The sequence below is a fragment of the Centropristis striata genome, chromosome 3 (genome assembly GCF_030273125.1).
Source record: "Centropristis striata isolate RG_2023a ecotype Rhode Island chromosome 3, C.striata_1.0, whole genome shotgun sequence".
In the NCBI taxonomy this organism is placed as follows: Eukaryota; Metazoa; Chordata; class Actinopteri; order Perciformes; family Serranidae; genus Centropristis; species Centropristis striata.
This window is the reverse complement of record NC_081519.1, coordinates 7,293,140-7,311,718: the sequence shown is the minus strand read 5'-3', so window position 1 is coordinate 7,311,718 and position 18,579 is coordinate 7,293,140. Positions and strand designations below refer to the sequence as shown.

The window sequence follows — 18,579 nt, the reverse complement described above, 5'->3', positions numbered from 1 at the left end:
CCTATTTTAGCAAGGATTTAAAGTTTAGTAGCAGAGCAGTCGTCTGCTCAGCAAGTCGCCATAACCGGAAGTCCCTCTCTTCTTGTTTTCTAATCTGTCCTGTAAAGTATTCTTGGAATTGTGTGGAAGAACATTATGAACTTTGCGACCAGAGTCAAATTCCTTGAACGTACTTGGGAAAGAAAGAAATCTGAGTCTGATCTAACCTGTGTTGCTTCTTTGGTCATCCAGCAATGACAAACCTCACAGACTGCCTCGAGGCATAAATATAAAAGTGTAATTGGGAATAAATTATTTCACAGTTATAGGAAGGCATAACGGTGGTGATAGGCTTGAAGAGTAAAGGGGCAGTATAGGCCAGATGAAATGTGTGTGTAATGTGTGCATCATAGGAGTGGACTGTGCATGTGAGAGACTATGTGATGTATGCATGTATTCAGTGTCTGTGTTTGTGTGTATAGAGTGGTAGAATGTGGAATGTGAGGTAGACATTGTTTTGTGGTAGATAGTCACACTAAACAGCCTAGTTTAACAGCCTGACAGTTTGTTGAAAGAAGCAGTTGCAGAACCTTGCCGAGCAGGACCTGATGGTGTAAAGCTTTCTGATGACAGAGGAACAAGCTTTTTTATGAATAAATGCTTCCTGGAATATGCTGTCCATTTAATGTTGTACCTGTATGAGTCATGCTAAAATCTTCTATGAGAAGAACTCCAAATTCCTTCAACCTTTACTAATTATCAATATGATAATTTGGTTTCAATAAATTCATTATTAGTCAGATTTCCAAATTGAAAGTTTACTAACTTATGTGACTGATGTAGTTGAATTGGCTATTTTTTCTCTGTTTTACAGAGTGGTTCCCCATCTAGAGGTGACTTACAGTAAATCAAGTCATATCATTTAATATAATAAACAATTATTTATGATAATAATTTTTTTTTTTTAATCTCATTTCTATGCTAGCCATAAGTCTATTCCGTAAAGTGCTTTGTGGTGTAAATTACTATATTCATAAATTAGGCAAAAGCAATTTGGGAAATGTATACTTGTAGCTACCCTCATTGTGCTAATTTAACAACTTGTAGCTATCCAAGTTAAATCTGTTTAAGAAGTTTGGTTCAACATATAAATACAGTGTAAGCTGTAAATGACCAAACTTGATAACTTAAGTGAGCCAATTTTAAAAGCCCATAAATGTTTTGATGTTTTATCTTTCTTGTAAAAAGTATGAGGTGAAAAAAAATATATACATTGAATAAATATTTGTTAGAAAAGTCTTTGTATGTATTTTGTGGCTGGAATGGAATTCTAAAGCTTTTCCTGAGACATCTCAGCTTTCATGATTTAGTGTCTTTAAGCCACTAAGTGTCCTAAAACCTGCCAACATTTACCATTAAAATGCTGTATTTCTTCATAAACAACACATTTGGCTGCAACATACATATACTAATAAATCAGGTACAACATTAAATGGACAGCATATTCCAGGAAGCATTTATTCATAAAAAAGCTTGTTCCTCTGTCATCAGAAAGCTTTACACCATCAGGTCCTGCTCGGCAAGGTTCTGCAACTGCTTCTTTCAACAAACTGTCAGGCTGTTAAACTAGGCTGTTTAGTGTGACTATCTACCACAAAACAATGTCTACCTCACATTCCACATTCTACCACTCTATACACACAAACACAGACACTGAATACATGCATACATCACATAGGCTCTCACATGCACAGTCCACTCCTATGATGCACACATTACACACACATTTCATCTGGCCTATACTGCCCCTTTACTCTTCAAGCCTATCACCACCGTTATGCCTTCCTATAACTGTGAAATCATTTATTCCCAATTACACTTTTATATTTATGCCTCGAGGCAGTCTGTGAGGTTTGTCATTGCTGGATGACCAAAGAAGCAACACAGGTTAGATCAGACTCAGATTTCTTTCTTTCCCAAGTACGTTCAAGGAATTTGACTCTGGTCGCAAAGTTCATAATGTTCTTCCACACAATTCCAAGAATACTTTACAGGACAAAAATCATCATCTCACGACTTTCAGTTTGAAGAGAGTAGACTGGGGCATAACAGTGTTGTGAATTAATATGTGTGTATGGTGAATAAAAACGTGTAAGTCCCATCGTTGTGTGGCCATGATATGATATGCGCATCAGTGCTTGTATAGCCGGTTCAGTGTCACAGCACCGTGGACAGCGCTGTTTGTGCGTATTCAGACAGACTCAGGGAAACCGGCAACCGGTGGTGGGAGAGTGCGGTAGAGGGGGGGGGGGGGGGGGGGGGGTTGTTTTAGGTCGAGCCAAAACAAAATGTTACCTGGACACTGACATAATCAACACCAGTTGGTGTGGAAACCAGTAGGGATGTAACACCGGCGCTCGCTCTCTGTTGTTGTTACTCTATGTCTCTCTACCAAAGCTCTCTCTCTCTCTCTCTCTCTCTCTCTCGTTCCGAGTTCCTCAAAACAGGCTCTATATCATGATTTCAATTCTTTGTAAAATCAGATGTTCAGAAGCAGTGAGCACCCCTATATTGTCAGAATTATATGATCTTTATATGATTGTATTTATTTAATTTGGGCACCCACGGGCAAAAATATAAATCGGCGCCCATGGACTGGGTTGATTTAATGAATTAATAAACATGTGAAAACTGTTACAAAATGATGTTGTTACTTATGCTCGCGCATCAAGTGGTTATAATCATAGGGCGTATACCGGCGTATCACGCAGAATAAACCACTGGTTCAATGGTATTGCAAAAAAGTTTTGTATCCTGAAAAGTGACACCATGTGGGTGTGCGATGTTTTCCATACAATGGATGCTTCTATTTTACTGTATTTACCCCAGGAAGGAGAGAAACACAGTAAACCAGACAGGCAGGTAGAGGATAAAGGGGAGGGGAAGGGGAGGTTGTAGATTGTTAGATACAAGATAAGCACTACAAGAGTGTGTTCAAACATAAAGTAAAAGAGGCTCGCAGGTGAAGTTAGCAGGTGGGAGAGATATGAGGGGACAGCTTTTGAGATCGCTCCACTCTTTGGTCTTCACTTTCTTGTGTCTGGGGAGCCTGCTGACCACTCTCACCTGGCACATGTTCGACAACAAGTAAGTGTGTGACTATTACTCCCAACCACCTATAGAGCAGTTTGGAAGGTTTTTGTATTTTTTTTTTGTGTGTTGGAAATGTGTTAGTTGGGGCAAAAGATAAAGAGACATTGTCTTAGAGTTTGAAAAGACATTAAGACAAGGGCGATTGAAGGTGATGTAACAGTTGATGTTAAGAAGATTTTTGAGACTTTTTTGTGCAAGCTGACAGTCTTTCTTCACTTCTGCTCATGTCATTGTTTAAATGTATTTTTTATCCAGGAATGTGTGAATACATCTCTTAAGCCACCATGTTTATCTTTGCTTCAGTATCATGATTAGTCTCACAATACAATACTAGTAGCAAAACCGTCATTTGAAAAACATCACTTCAATATGAAACAACCAACATGTTTTTGTTAAAAGTTTGTTCTTATTGAACCACATAGTTGATTGCATAAAAAGATCTACTGGTTAAAAGATGATCTAAATAAGATAAGCTTTATGTAATTTATCTGCATAGAAACAAACAATACAGCACATTAAGAACGGGAACTTCTTCTAAATGAATGTATACATAAGATAACGTGACCTCTTATGCAAGACATGTAGGTGCAGGTGTGGTTTTGTTACAGGAGGGGAAGGTGTTAATAAACCCATCCGCTTCTTCTTCAGGCTGATAGCCTAGATGTAAGGCATATTAAAGGGAGGATAATATTGTTGCAGATGCTCCCTCTTGTGCTCCATTGGTAAAGAAAAAAAAAGAAGGAAAAAAAACTTTCTTCACTTCACTTTGCCAATATTATTATTAATTTTTTCTATCCAGGATTGTGTGAATACATCTCATAAGCCACCATGTTTATATTTGCTTCAGTATCATGATTAGTCTCACAATACAATAATAGCAGCCAAACTTTAATTTGAGAAACATCACTTCAATATGTAACAACTAACATGTTTTTGTTAAAATTTTGTTCTTCTTTTACCACATAGTTGATCGCATAAAAAGAGCAACTGATTAGATGTTGATATAATTAATTAATTAATTAATTAGCTTTATGTAATTAATGTGCAAGAAAACAATACAGCACAAAGAACAGGAATTTCTTCAAAATGAATGTAAACAAAATATAGCATGACCTTTGATGCAAGTCATGTAGGTGCAGGTGTGGTTTTGTTACAGGAGGGGGAGGAGTTGATAGACCCCTCTGCCTCTTCCTTAGGCTGACAGCCTAGATCAGGGATGGACAATTTAAATGCTGGAGGGGGCCACAATTTTCCATCGACACTACCACAGGGCCACATATAGGACAGTGCACTTCACCAGATATGATGAAACTGCAATTTTAAATATGTTAACAGTGCAACTTAATAACAGTATAAATAGGAATACTACGGAGCCCCAGAGATGACATGGGGAAAAAAAAAAAATATATATATATTTTGTGGCCACAAAATACTTATTTCGTTCCCACGAATTAGTATTTCGTGGCCACAAGATACTAATTCGTGGGAACGAAATTAGTATAACGTGCAGCTGTTTACAGACAGGCTGGATGACGTGGTTCACATATAGTCCATGGGCCAAAGGCCAAAATTTTACTTTTTGGTACCACTCAAGGTGGCAAAATCTAGTAATGTTTTTTAAAAGGTACATGTCCATAGATGACATTTTGGTATGATAGCCCATCCAAAGTGGTAGCTTTATGACAGTTATCAGCACATAAAGTTATACACCCCCTGCAATAAATAGGCCTCTAAACGCAGGGGGCATTGTGCTCATTTTAAGATCTTTACTCTTTACATCCTCTACTAGGATGACCCTTCAGACTGGCTGCTGCTGCTGGAATTAACGGACAATGAACAGTAGCTCAGTGTTATAACAACATCGTGTCACACTCACACACGCAGCAATCCTTTGCATATTTGGGAAATAACAGGTATATTTACATGAATATGATCCCTTTTTTCCTACATGAGGTCACAGCAAGATTAGAGATGACAAGCTGTGGTCCAAAGTCTTCAGCAGCTCTGGGGAGAGAGAGAGGAAAGGTTTCCTCATTTAAATGAAATACTTTTAGGTTTTGGGGATCAACTTTAACGTAGATCCAGCTCTTTTTATTTTGGGTATACTTGCTGATAATATGACACATAAAGATTAATTAGTCCATGGGCCAAAGGCAAAAATTTGACTTTTTGGTACCACTCAAGGTGGCAAAATGTTTTTTGAAAAGGTACATGTCCATAGATGATATTTAGGTATGATAGCCCATCCAAAGTGGCAGCTTTATGAAAGTTATCAGCACATAAAGTTATACACCCCCTGCAATAAATAGGCCTCTAAACGCAGGGGGCATATCCTGTTTTGTGCTCATTTTAAGATCTTGACTCATATGTTATGAGGGCATGTTTGGTATCATTGTAAAGTGTACAATGCTAGCTTTCATTTAGACCTAGTTTTGGGCCTATCTAAAAAAATATAAAGGTCACAGGTCAAAGGTCAAACTGTCTTAACAACAATTTTAAAACTATTTTCGCCTAAACTGTTGTCTTTTTTATAGCACTGTGAAATGTAGTAACAGCACTAACACAAATAACAAAAACTAAAATACTCACTCAGGACTGTAACAATTCAGGAAATGTATATTCTTCCCATAATATCCTACTATGAGGGATGAATATCTGTCTCAAAGTGGAACATGGGCCCAGGCGAGAACTGTCAATAACTACTAATTCTTTGGTATTTCTCAAAGAGCTTTTATTTAGTTTTGGCCTAATCATCATCACCATCATCATCATCATCATCATCATGGTCCAGGGTGAAGGTAACTTCTTCATCCTCCTCCACCCTCTGATTTGTGCATTTTTGAAGTTTGCACATTTCTGTGCACTTGAAGTAGTTGTGGAGGCAGCAGCAGCCTGGAAGCCTCCAGCTCTTTACACACTAGCATGCCAAGAGCTCTAAGACAGCCACTGGAGCTGTGGGCCTTTCATCCAGTCCAACACCAGGAGACCTACAGTCAAAAACATGGGGTGCACTTTTATAGCGCTTTTATCCAAAGCGCTTTGCACTACACACTACGCTCATTCACCCATTCACACACACATTCATACTGGTGGCCGAGGCGGGTTGTAAGATTGGATGGGTAAATGAGGAGCGTATGTCCTCAATCTTTGTCCTTAAGACAATAGCATGTATCTCCACATGTTACAAAAAGCTGCTTTTATTGAAGCTTCACCTGGTTTTCTGGCAGCTTCCACTGGTCCACAATGAACATGATCAAGGCAGTTTTGCTTTCTGGATTACTAAGAGTTTTCTCGTCTGCACAACATTGTGTCCTGGGGCAATGTTCTTCCATTGAGTGCTACTTGTTGCACCTCGATTGTCTCTCTCAGCATTCTTGATTGATGTTTTCCTGTACACATCAAACACTACATCTATTCGTGTACTTTCGTGGCCACGAAATACTTATTTCGTTCCCACGAATTAGTATCTCGTGGCGAGATACTATTTCGTGGGAACGAAATAAGTATTTCGTGGCCATGAAATAATTTTTTTTTTTTTTTTTTTCCCTTGTCATCTCTGGGGCTCCGTAGAATACAAAAGGTTTGAAGCAAATAAAAAATAACCACTGACTGTGTTTTCTTTCTTTTTTCAGTGCAAGAACAGCAGGCCAACATTAATTGCAAGAAGTAATTTTGTGCATTTTTACACTGCACTTTTAAGATTTAATGCTCAAATGCATGTAGTTGTACTGAGGGCCACTTCAAGTGAGGGTACGGGCCGTATGCGACCCCCGGGCATCCAGTTGGCCATCCCTGGCCTAGATGTGAGTAGGGTTGCCAACTCCCAGAAAAATAAATAAGGGACACCTCATTGACAGGGCCGGCCGACCCGATTGCCTTCAGCCACCCTGGTGTGGTGAAATTTTTTTGCCCCTTTTTTGTGAGTGAAATGATTTTTTAACGATTTGACTCGAAACTGAATTGAATTAGATGCATATTTTTGTGTGACATGAATACATGGAAACAAATTATTATCCAGCAATTCACTTTCATACAAAATAACAATTAGGCCCTGTTCTTCAAAGAAGTAGTGGAGTTTGCTGATAACAATTTGATGTACTAATTTTTTTGGCTTTTACAATGCAGCATGTTATGCAATTGAATGGCCATTTTGGAAGATTTTGGCATTCCATAATTCCAATTTGGTTCAGTAAAAAGGCATGAAATTAATGTCATGAACACATGGGGACCTGGTCTTCAAGAATGCACTGGAGTTTGCTGATAACAATTTGGTGTACTTATTTTATTGGAGCAGCATGAATACAATTGAATGGCTATTTTGGAGTCATGCAGCTGACAAACGGGCTACCGTAAAGTGCAATGTAATTGCACACTAAAATTTAAAGTGCATATGGTGTGACCGCAGTACTGGAAGCATGTTGTTTCAGATCAGTGAGTCCACCATGGGCTGAGGAAAAAGAGCGCCGGCCCACCGTGCAGTGGGCTTTATAGATGTTATCACACACTTTTTCCCACCCAGGTATTTCCTTTTTCCCATTCCTCAGTATTTTTGCATCCTTTTCTGTTTTTTTTCCTTGGAGGATTGCTAGTGGAATTGCTGCTCGAAGGTGTATCGCCCTGTAAAGCAGTGTCGGCGTCTGTGTCAGTTGAAACCTACGCCTTTCTGCTTTGTTATCTCCTCGACCAATGGGATGAGCGTATTCTGTATCGTTACACTCGTGTGTGAAAATGCTGTCAGCTCATTGGTCACAGAGCAGGAAGGGGCCTGGGAACAAGTTTACCATAAGTTTACATACAAAGCGCCCTGTTATTCATTTTTCATTGGCATATGCTTACTATTTTTTGACTGTCAGAATAATACGGGACAAAGTGCGTCCCTTTTCACCTCAGTACGGGACGGGTGCTTTTGTTTCTAAATACGGGACGATTACGTTTTTCAAGGGACGGTTGCCAACCCTAGATGTGAGGCATATTAAAGGAAGAATAATATTGTGGTCCATTGGAGTAAATTATTTTGAAAAAGTGAAAATAAAAAACAAACCCACCTTTTTGTGAATTATGTTATTTTTTTTGTTTTTTTCCTCTCAGTGCCAATGAGATTTTCCATTATCTTTGGCATTGGATAGTTACACACCTGTCCTGTTTCTCTCTGGTTCCCTCCACAGTGATGACAAAACTTACAGACTGCCTCGTCACAAGAAAAGCCCTTCTGAGCTCTGTAAAGGCTGCAAGTAAGAGCAAACACTCCCTGCTTTTCCTTAACTGACTGCTTGTTCTTGCCTTCATCAGATAATGTCAAGCAGTATGACAGAGATTATTCACCTGACTGTATATTTGGATGTTTGTGTGACAGGGAGGTCATTGACAAAGTGAAAGAGCGTTACTCTCAAAACTGGAAGAAGCAAGAGGGCAATTACACAAAGTTCAGGTGATTTTTTAAAATGTATTTTATTTGGAATATTGTGAACAGAACAACAAAACAAAAAAATTGTCACAATGGCAAATAATTGTTCCTGTATGCACAGAAATGTTGGATCTCCATGCAGACAGGAATTTGTATTGTCAGTGTGATTTAAAAGGAAGTTCAAATATACTGCACATGGAGCCGCACATAAACATGCTTTCTGATATAATAAAAAATGGTCTAAATATAATACATCTGATGGTCATGTGAGTTATGGCAAAACAGACGGTCTATCTTCACTTGCCCTGTATGCCAGATGGCCAGTTCAGCCCTGGTCTCATGATGGGATTAAATCCTTTCTTATTTTTATTTATTACTTGAACAAACTGTCAATTCAATTCACCTTTAATGTATTTAGCAGCTTTAAGTCAGCATAAACACTTTCAGCTGACTGTATGTTGTTTAAGTTTAAGTCCTTGTGGTTCCTCAGATCTGAGCTGAGCAGCAGGTGTAATGGTTTTGACAAGGCCATCGTTACCCAGGCCAACACTCCAGTGGGATCCAAGATTGTGTACGACGGAGAAAGGAAGAGGAGCCTCCAGGTGACCCCGGAGATTTTCAGCAATTTCCCAAAGGTATGTTGTGTCTCATTCATTGATATTACCATCATTAACATCTGCCCTTGTTTGGTATCATGATTGTTCCTCGCATGTTTTACCTTGTTAGTTTTGCCACAAGTCAAGCTTTATATTAGTTTTATATTAATGAATTTAATGAGCCGTACGCTAGCACCGCCAGGAGCATTACTGTCATCACACCATTTGGCACACAAGCAGAGCACAACAGTTACTGTGTGACCAAAAGAAGCAGGAACTATTGACTTCTTAAATTTATTTGTCAGGAAATGGTGGTAGATTTATGTTAATCCGTAACCAGATGGTAGAACCCCGAACTCACTGAACAAAGGGCGGCTAAGGTGGAGCAAATAGCAAATAAGTCCCAAAAAGATGTTGAAACCTTTGAGCTTCTGATAAAACACTTGGACTTTTAAACAGCTTCAGACAGCTTTGTAATGAAAAAAAAAGAAGGGTAGGAGGAGGCTTTCTTTTAAAGCCAGTTGTTGTTGTTGTTGTTTTTTGACCAATGACAAAAGCACATTATGAAAACCCAATATGTGAAGTAATAAAATTAATAAATGTGGGGAATTTTATATAAAAAACAATAAATAATACAAAATTATAGTTAACCCATTAAGGCCTAAAGCGCCTGGAAAAAAATGCCTGGAAAACCTATGGGCGATTTTCAAATGACCCCCTAAAACCTGAAGTTTTTCTGGAAATTCAACACCTACTAAATAATAGATTTTTCAGCCTCTGTAGCAGATAAAAATGAAATTCAAAATTATTTGAGAGCTTATACCCGTGGCTTTCATACAAAGTTGAGTTTATTTGTCCAAACCTTCAATAAATTTTTTTAAAAAATCAACAAACTCAGCAAATGTAACATTTGACTGAATAAAAAATCCTATGCATAATACTAATACATGCCCATTAGCAAGATGCAAACATGATATGACCACTGGAAGAACAAGACATAGTTCTCATTAGCCTACTCTAATAAAAAATAAAAAAATCATAATAATAATAATAATAAATAATAATAATACATTTTATATATTGCACTTTTCAGGGTACTCAACGACGCATAAAGTAATATAAGACATAAACAGTCATGATTTCTTATATCATCATCACAATCAATTAGCCTATTATTATTATTATTATTAATATTAATATATTATTAATAGTATTATTATTATCTCCAGATGGCCACAAATTTTTCTGTTCTTTGGTGAAAATATGTCGTCTAAAAACATATTCCTCATCCATAAATCCCGGTCGATTGGTTCCGAGGGTTTAAGGGTCACTTACTTCTGAGCTCCTCCGCTATAGTCGTCTTCCGTCATGATTTCAAAGTTCTGGAAAAGTCCAATGTTGCATTGTGACACTCCCGCATGTATTCTGATCATGTTCTGATGCATTTCATGGGCCAAGAGACCGAAAATAGGTGGAAAAAAATACAAATACTACAAAATGACATATCCTCTGTCCCGGCCTTAATGGTAGAGTGACGCAACAGCGCTCCCGGCTTTAATGGTAGAAATGCGGTAATGCTTTCCCGGCGTCAATGGGTTAAAGGAGTTAATAATTAAAATGAGTCATTTTCTTTCTTCTGCTTATGTGGAACTGGTAGACGAAAACTTTCAGAAAAGACTTCCTAACTTGACTTTGACCTCAGCTATGTACATGCATACTCAATAAAACAATAAAAGACATACACATAATGGAACGTACAGCAAAGAAATTATGTGTTAATAAAATGGTTATAAGTTTACAGCCATGCTGGTTATCTTGTGAAGTAACAGACATTTTTATTGTTTTACGTTGACCAGGAACTAGGACGTCATGATGACTAACAGTAATAGGGAGGGGAAAGGATGCAGTCAGTGAAAGTCAACTAAGAGGATTAAGGATTAGGGATGGGAAAAATTAATCGATGATCGATTAATGGTTGTTAAGAATCTGGTTGATCACGTGGGACTTTTAATCGATTTGTGTATTTGTTTATTTGATCTATGACTGCGTATCAGTACTCACTGAGCTGAAACACGGCCAATCGTTCAGTTCTGCGGCCATATGTGAATAAGCCAATGAGCAGTGAATTAAGTTGGATAAAGCTAGTTTGCAAACTGAAAGTTGGAATAACAATTGACCATTTGCAAAACTCCTCCCCCGAACGCTCCTCGTCCAATCATACCCAAGCAACCGTTACTAAGAGAAGAAGGTCCGTCAAGCTTTGAGCTCTGAGCAGCAAGGTGAAACAGTGAGCACACAGGATTTGTAAATCTGACACCAGATACCCTAAGAGTTTGGTAGAAGGAGTCGTTTCTTCCCCTTTTCCAAAACTTAAGAAACAAGAGGAGCGTTGCTGGCTGTGGATTAAACCGTGTGGGAGACCCCTCTCCCAATTTAATATCTCCAAGATCAAAAGACACACACACTGCTCCAAGTTAAGCTGCTAGCTAACAAAGATGAGCTAACTAATGATTGTTTAGCTGTTAAATGAGATAACTCAAACCATAAAGCGATTTGACCATGTACGTTAGCCTCGGGTTTTCCTGAGTCGGCAAAAGGACGCTAACGCCAGTGAATTAGCCTAGTGATATCGTTTCCATGGATCGGTCACTTCCACCTCCTCGCTGTAAAACAATGGGGGCTGTTGATTTTTTCGGGGGAAATTGGATGTTTCTGGGTAAGCCAAATAAATATCATTATCAACACAGAAAGTCTGGTTCTGTAGCCTTCACAATAAATCACAGCACAGTAAAAATACAGATGTAGCCTATAGCACATGCTACATCAGTCTGTGGTATGAATGATTTACCATCTCGGTACCAGTGATATCTTATTAGGGCCACGGGGTAATTGCACTGAGCACTGGTCCCATACAGCAATAGCTGTAGGGGCAAAGCCCAGAGCACTACTGTTTAAATTATAAATTTAAATTATATATCAAAACGTGCAGTTTGATCGGGATCGGTGTGCTATTACTTTTCTCTACAGAATACGAATTTGCCCAAAATTTTGCATTGAAATGAATGGGATGGCCGAAAAAAAATGAGCGAAAAAGAACAATAATTGGAGATTTTAAACGTCTACTTCTCCGGCATAATTTCACCTAGAGACTCCATTTAAACTTTAAACAGTAGACACAAGTCTTGTGTATTGGTGTATTAATCCAAGTTTCGATAGGTCATATAGTTTTTTTATCAGTCCCTGTTCAATAACCATGATCATTTTTGGAGAAATTCTGAGATTATAATGGGTGTGTATTGCACGGAATGTTCGTGTCGCCAGTGTGTGACATCACTGCCAGAGTGTAGAGGGAGAGAAAAAATTGTCAAAAAATAAATTTGAAAACTGCGCTCCAGGCCGCAAATTCCACTCTACAGAAATAATTTATACATAGAAACGTAAGAAAATTAGTCTTCTCCCTCACAATCCTCTGGTAAAGCTGTCAGAGTTATAGTTTGGGCGTAGGACGCACAGATGTGCCACCAACACGCACCAACAGCCTCATTGGCTCCCATGTTAAAAACGCAGGAAGATTTCTGGAAAAGGGAGATGGAACAGTTTTTTTTAGATCACTCTAACAAAGCTATTTTTTCATTTTTCTGAAAAAACAAAACATGTGTAGACGTTCAGGAAGAACTCAGGATGCTCAAAGTGAAGTCGGATCAATGATAGGTATTATGGTTTTGCCAAAAAGGCTACCTCTGCTGTCACTGTGCCAGAACAGGTGTCAGTTAATTCTGTTGATTGCTTTGATCTGATTGCCTACACGTTTCTCACACACACACACACACACACACACACACACACACACACACACACACATTTTGAGGTTAAAGGGCATAGTTTGAAATCTCTGAAGAATCTCATCATAGTGTACACACACCGGCAGTAGCCCCCGTGGCCCTTTCAGAATTTCCCCAGAGGAAATTTTCTAGTTTTACATGTTTTCTAGAGTGTAGCCTCCAGATGAGGTGTTTTGTTGAATAACAATGATAGAGTATTTGTGGATTGTGCTGCAAAACTATCAACCTCTGTAGCACCAGTGCTATGAGCAAAATAAGTTAATGTACAGCCCTGTAATATATAGCATATATCAATGTTGAACATAACGTCCCAAAGGGGTCATTATGAACCTATTTTATTTCAATCTTTGTAGCATTTTGTGAATGGGCAGCCTACTTCTTGGAGGTATTACTCCAAAAACACTCGCTAAAACAGCGCCGGCTGCTAACGGTCCTGGAAGCTTGATGGGCATAGCAACAGTAACTAAAGGCTTTTGCAAGGTCAATTATGAAACACACAGAAATACAAGAGTATTCATTTGAGCAACATACTGAAGTATGTATAAAAACAGCGATTAATCGTTATAGATGCTCGAGTTGGCAGGTGTCTTCCGAAAGCCCATCCCTATTCAGGATACAGGATGCCGATGCACAAATGCTATTGAGTCATTTTCATTTTGTCTGGCTTTGATTCAAGAGGCATCCGTTTCAAAATAAAACATGGGACACGTGTGCTGTTGTTGGGAACGGAGGGATCCTGACCGACAGCGACTGTGGAAAGATGATCGATTCAGCTCAGTTTGTTATCAGGTGAGAAAGTTGTCCAATGTAATGGCTTGAAAGGCTGATAACAATCCGAATAAACATAATTAAATTCATGTCTGCTGAAATTCCATATAACATTCTCTTTATCTTCTGTTCGTTCAGGTGCAACCTTCCTCCTTTGGAAGACAACTATGAGAACGATGTGGGCACCAAGACTGACCTTGTGACAGCAAACCCAAGCATCCTCACAAAGAAGTGAGTGAGAACATAAATCTCACTGCACCTTAAAATTATCTTTAAGTTTTGTTGCTTCACATCTGCTGTTTATTTTCAGGTACGGGGCTCTAACAGGGCGTCGCCGCCTGTTTGTGGAGAGCCTGAGAATCTATGGCGACTCCCTGCTTCTCCTTCCTGCATTCTCATATGGCCATGTCACTTCTGTGTGCCAGCGGGCTGTCTACAGTATAGAGGACTTGAAAAGCCCCATCCGACCTGTTTTCTTAAACCCTGACTATCTCCATAAACTGGCAATCTTCTGGCGCTCCCAAGGTGTAAAAGCATTGCGGCTCAGCACGGGTATAATGATGACTAGCCTGGCACTGGAACTCTGTGCTAACGTGCATCTCTACGGGTTCTGGCCCTTCAGTAATCACCCACAAGGACTCTATGCCCTGACTAACCACTACTACGATGATTTACAAGTCAAGGCAGGAGTCCATGTCATGTCGGCTGAGTTTGACCTCTTGCTGCAGCTGCACAGTCAGGGGGTGCTCAGGCTTCACCTGGAAGATTGTCGGCCAGGTAAAATGTAGTTCAAGGAACTAATGAAAGCTGACATGACAGGAGAAATGTGGTTTGTAGTCCAGTCACTCATGAAGACTGTCATAAACTTTTGAATGAATAAACAGATCTAATTTGGTTGATGAAACAGATTAAATGTGTTCAAGCAAAGTGGTCAGACACTGAATACTGAATTGGCCAATCAGCAGCCAAAGTATCTGCACTGAAATCATGCATTTTGCATTTGTATCTTTGGTGGGTCTTGTGTAACTAGGTGTATTTTAATTCATATTTCTAAAGTCTTAAGAGTCTTTTTCATCTAGAGAAATGTGTACAAGCTGTACATGATCAAACTTGACAACTCAAGTGAGCCAATTTTAAAATTCCATTAACGTTTGTGATGTAATTTTTTACTTGTGAAAAGTGTGAGGTGAAAAACATTGACGATAAACTGAATAAATATTTATCAGAAAAAGCATTTGTATGTAATTCGTGGTTGGAGTGGAATTCTAAAGCTTTTCCTGAGACATCTCAGCTTTCATGATTTAGTGTCTTTAAGCCACTAAGTGTCCTAAAACCTGCCAAGATTTACCATTATAATGCAGTATTTCTTCATAAAACCACACATTTGGCACCATATGATTCACTGATTTATTAGTAGAGTTTTACACAGCCCTTTTATAAACATTCCTCTATTGAGTCTCTTGGTTTTGACACTGCATATAGCTTTTGCATGAAAGTTTTTTTCTGCTTGTCCTGCTGCACTGTTACAGGTTGGACCAAACATGCAAAGATCTGGATGATACTTTTAGGGACTGAAGCCTAAGCCTATAATAAAAAATAAAAAAATACTGGAGCAGTCTTTGTTCCTAAAAAGGTGAGAGGGTGTTGTCTCCACGAATTTAACTGGTTTAGAGCAGCAAAGTGTAGGGTTGGTGTTCCCGTTAAAGAACATGGATACAGATGTCCTGATTAAGGTTGATTTATTTGGCTATGGTCTGGAATAACAATACAAAGTAACATTCATTACACCATACATGATACACAAACATTATAAGATATGTAAGGTCACAAAGGACTGTATTCAGTACCATAGTAGTACAAAGTATCATATGGATCATATAACCAATCACCTCACACGAGGCACACCGACAGTATGACTTAGCTTATTAACTTTAGCAACACACTAGCATAAGATAACTTATGTAGAGCTAAACACATTAACACAATAATAACATCCAACTTAGACAGTGTAATGTCATTAGACTCACCTTCTGGCCTTTGCACACAGCAATAAACCAGGGAGGTACAGGTAAATATTTGGAAATTAGCTAATTAAATTACATCTCCTTGATTTAACAGCTGCTTTTGATACTGTGGACCATGGGATCCTCTTAGCTCGACTAGAGCAGTGTGTGGGCATTACAGGATCTGCTCTCTCATGGTTCCAGTCCTACTTAACTAATCGGAGCTTTTCTGTGCAGCTAGGTGAATTCACCTCATCCTCAGCCCCTCTCACTTCTGGAGTCCCCCAAGGCTCCATTCTTGGACTTATTCTGTTCCTGCTGTATATGTTACCACTAGGGTCAATTTTTAAAAAGTACAATCTTTCTTTTCATTGTTATGCTGATGATGTCCAGATTTATCTGCCTTTAACACCCAACAACCCTGTACAGTCATTGCTTCACTGCCTAAATGATGTAAAATCCTGTATGACGTCAAACTTTCTTAACCTGAATGAAAGCAAGACAGAAATTATAATGTTCGGTTGTGGTCCAGCAGACTTTCCAGCTGGCTTTCTGGGCCAGTTTACTACCAACATTCGCTTTTCAGTGAAAAATCTTGGGGTAATATTAGATGACAGGCTGAAATTCGATCATCAGGTTAGCTCGGTCATAAAAAACAGTTTTTTTTTATCAGTTGAGGATTTTAACAAAAGTAAAAGGGTATCTGGCACGTAGAGATCTGGAGACAGTAATCCATGCTTTTATTAATACCAGACTGGATAACTGTAATTCACTGTATGTTGGCCTGGACCACTCACTCTTGCACCGCCTGCAGTTGGTTCAAAATGCAGCTGCTCGTCTCCTTACTGGCACACGCAAACGTGACCACATTACACCTGTCCTTGCTTGACTACACTGGCTCCCGGTTGCTTTTAGAATAGATTTTAAAATGTTATTGTTTGTTTTTAAAGCTCTTAATGGCCTAGCCCCTCAATATTTGACCGAGCTCCTTAAAATCCACGCCCCTGCCAGAACACTGAGATCCTCCAGTCAGCTGCTACTGGCCGCCCCTAAAACCAGACTAAAAACCAAAGGTGACCGTGCCTTTGTGGCAGCGGCCCCGAGGCTCTGGAATAACCTGCCCTGGCACATCCCATCTGCAGGATCTTTTGAGGTTTTTAAATCCTCCTTAAAAACACACTTTTTCTCCCTGGCTTTTAATCAAGTTTAAGTGGACATCTTGCAAAAACAAAAATTTTATTTACATTTTTAATTTATTTTATTATATTTTCATATATTTTATTCTATTGTTGCACTGTGTTTATGTATTTTAGTATTTTAGTTTTTACCGTATTGTTTATGTGTTTATGCAACTGTGATATCTGTACAGCACTTTGGTCAACCCCGGTTGTTTTAAATGTGCTCTATAAATAAAGTTTGACTTGACTTGACTTGACTTGACATCTATCTGTCCGTCGCTGCATCTAACTAACATGTCACAGCACGGCAATTGACACGACAGGTATGGTGCATTCAATGGCATAGGTACAGCGTCGTATGGTGTGTCGAGAGCATGGGACATATGAAAACTGAATGGAAGTACAATAAACAAGTTAAAACACATTGGGCCTCATTTAACAAACGAGCGTACAACATAAAGTGAGTGTATGAGTATCGATTTTATTTGCCTTATGCACCAGGTCCTGCTATCAGTGAGATGAGATGACAGGTGCATTAAAGGTTTTTAGACATCGGACTGTCAGTACATCATTACAGTCTTTCCAGAACCTGGTTTTAGTGTTTTAATGTCTTAAATGCAAAGATCTTTTTAACATTTGATTTTGATGTTTTAACGTTTTATTGCAAAGATTGTTTTAACATTTGTTTTTAATTTTTTAATGCAAAGATTGTTTTAACATTTAACTTGGACTGGAAAAGGATTTTAATCAGCGGACGTCTGGATTTTAATCATCCAAGTAGCAACGTAACACAAGTGGGTCACGGGTCCACTCACCGCGTCACCCGGCTGTGGCAGCACACGCCTTTGTTTTTAGCAGCCCTCCAATTATCTGCATCACAGTTTGCACCACCAATATTCTTCCTCTTTCATCAGTGAATTATCAGAATTTTTATCAGTCATACACACCACTTACAATAGGGTTTTAATAGCTGGTGATTTTAATCTACATGTTGATAACATCTCAGACACAATGTCCCGAAAATGTTTTAACCTTTTATGCTGCCTAGATTTTAAACAGCACGTTGCGCAGCCAACTTACAACAGAGGACACATAACCTACGGCCTGTCCGCTGGTGTGTCCTCTGTTGTGGACCTGGCTGTGTCTGACCACTACTGTGGGTATTTTAACATCGTCAGTTTTAACCCTCAAGAGGCCCCGGTGAGAACAGTGAGGAAACGTTACCTGACTTCTGAAGTGGTTGCAAATTTTATCAAGATTTTACAGAGCACCCCTGCTGAGGTTTTACCTGCACCCTGTGATTTTATTGTTGACAATTTTAGCTCCAAACTGAAAACACCTGAACCATTGCTCTTATCTGAGGAAACACTGGAGAGTTTTGCCCTGGTTGATGCAAGGACACGTAGTCCAGTTTTCTGCCAAGTAAATCCAACAACCTGCCTTTTAGATCTTATTCCCACATTGCTCCTAAAATCATTTTATGCTTTCTTTGAGGAACAGATTTTAAATGTTGTGAATTGCTCTCGTCAGACGGGTGTCTTCCCCACTGCTTACAAAACGGCAGTGGTGAAGCCCCTTCTAAAGAAGAGTAATTTAGACCCCAACATTTTAAATAACTACCGGCCTGTATCCAACTTACCATTTTTAAGTAAAATT

The 18,579-nt window shown here is 39.0% G+C and overlaps 1 protein-coding gene across 1 annotated transcript; it reads left to right on the top strand.

The window, feature by feature from the left end:
- Window positions 1-3,025: 3,025 nt before the first annotated feature.
- LOC131968755 (alpha-2,8-sialyltransferase 8F-like) lies at window positions 3,026-14,785 on the top strand. Its single transcript, XM_059329759.1, has 7 exons — window positions 3,026-3,126; window positions 8,298-8,363; window positions 8,486-8,560; window positions 9,027-9,171; window positions 13,651-13,763; window positions 13,881-13,973; window positions 14,053-14,785. Exons 1-7 carry the CDS (start codon window positions 3,026-3,028, stop codon window positions 14,528-14,530), a joined length of 1,071 nt encoding a protein of 356 aa, XP_059185742.1. The 3' UTR covers window positions 14,531-14,785.
- Window positions 14,786-18,579: the final 3,794 nt, after the last annotated feature.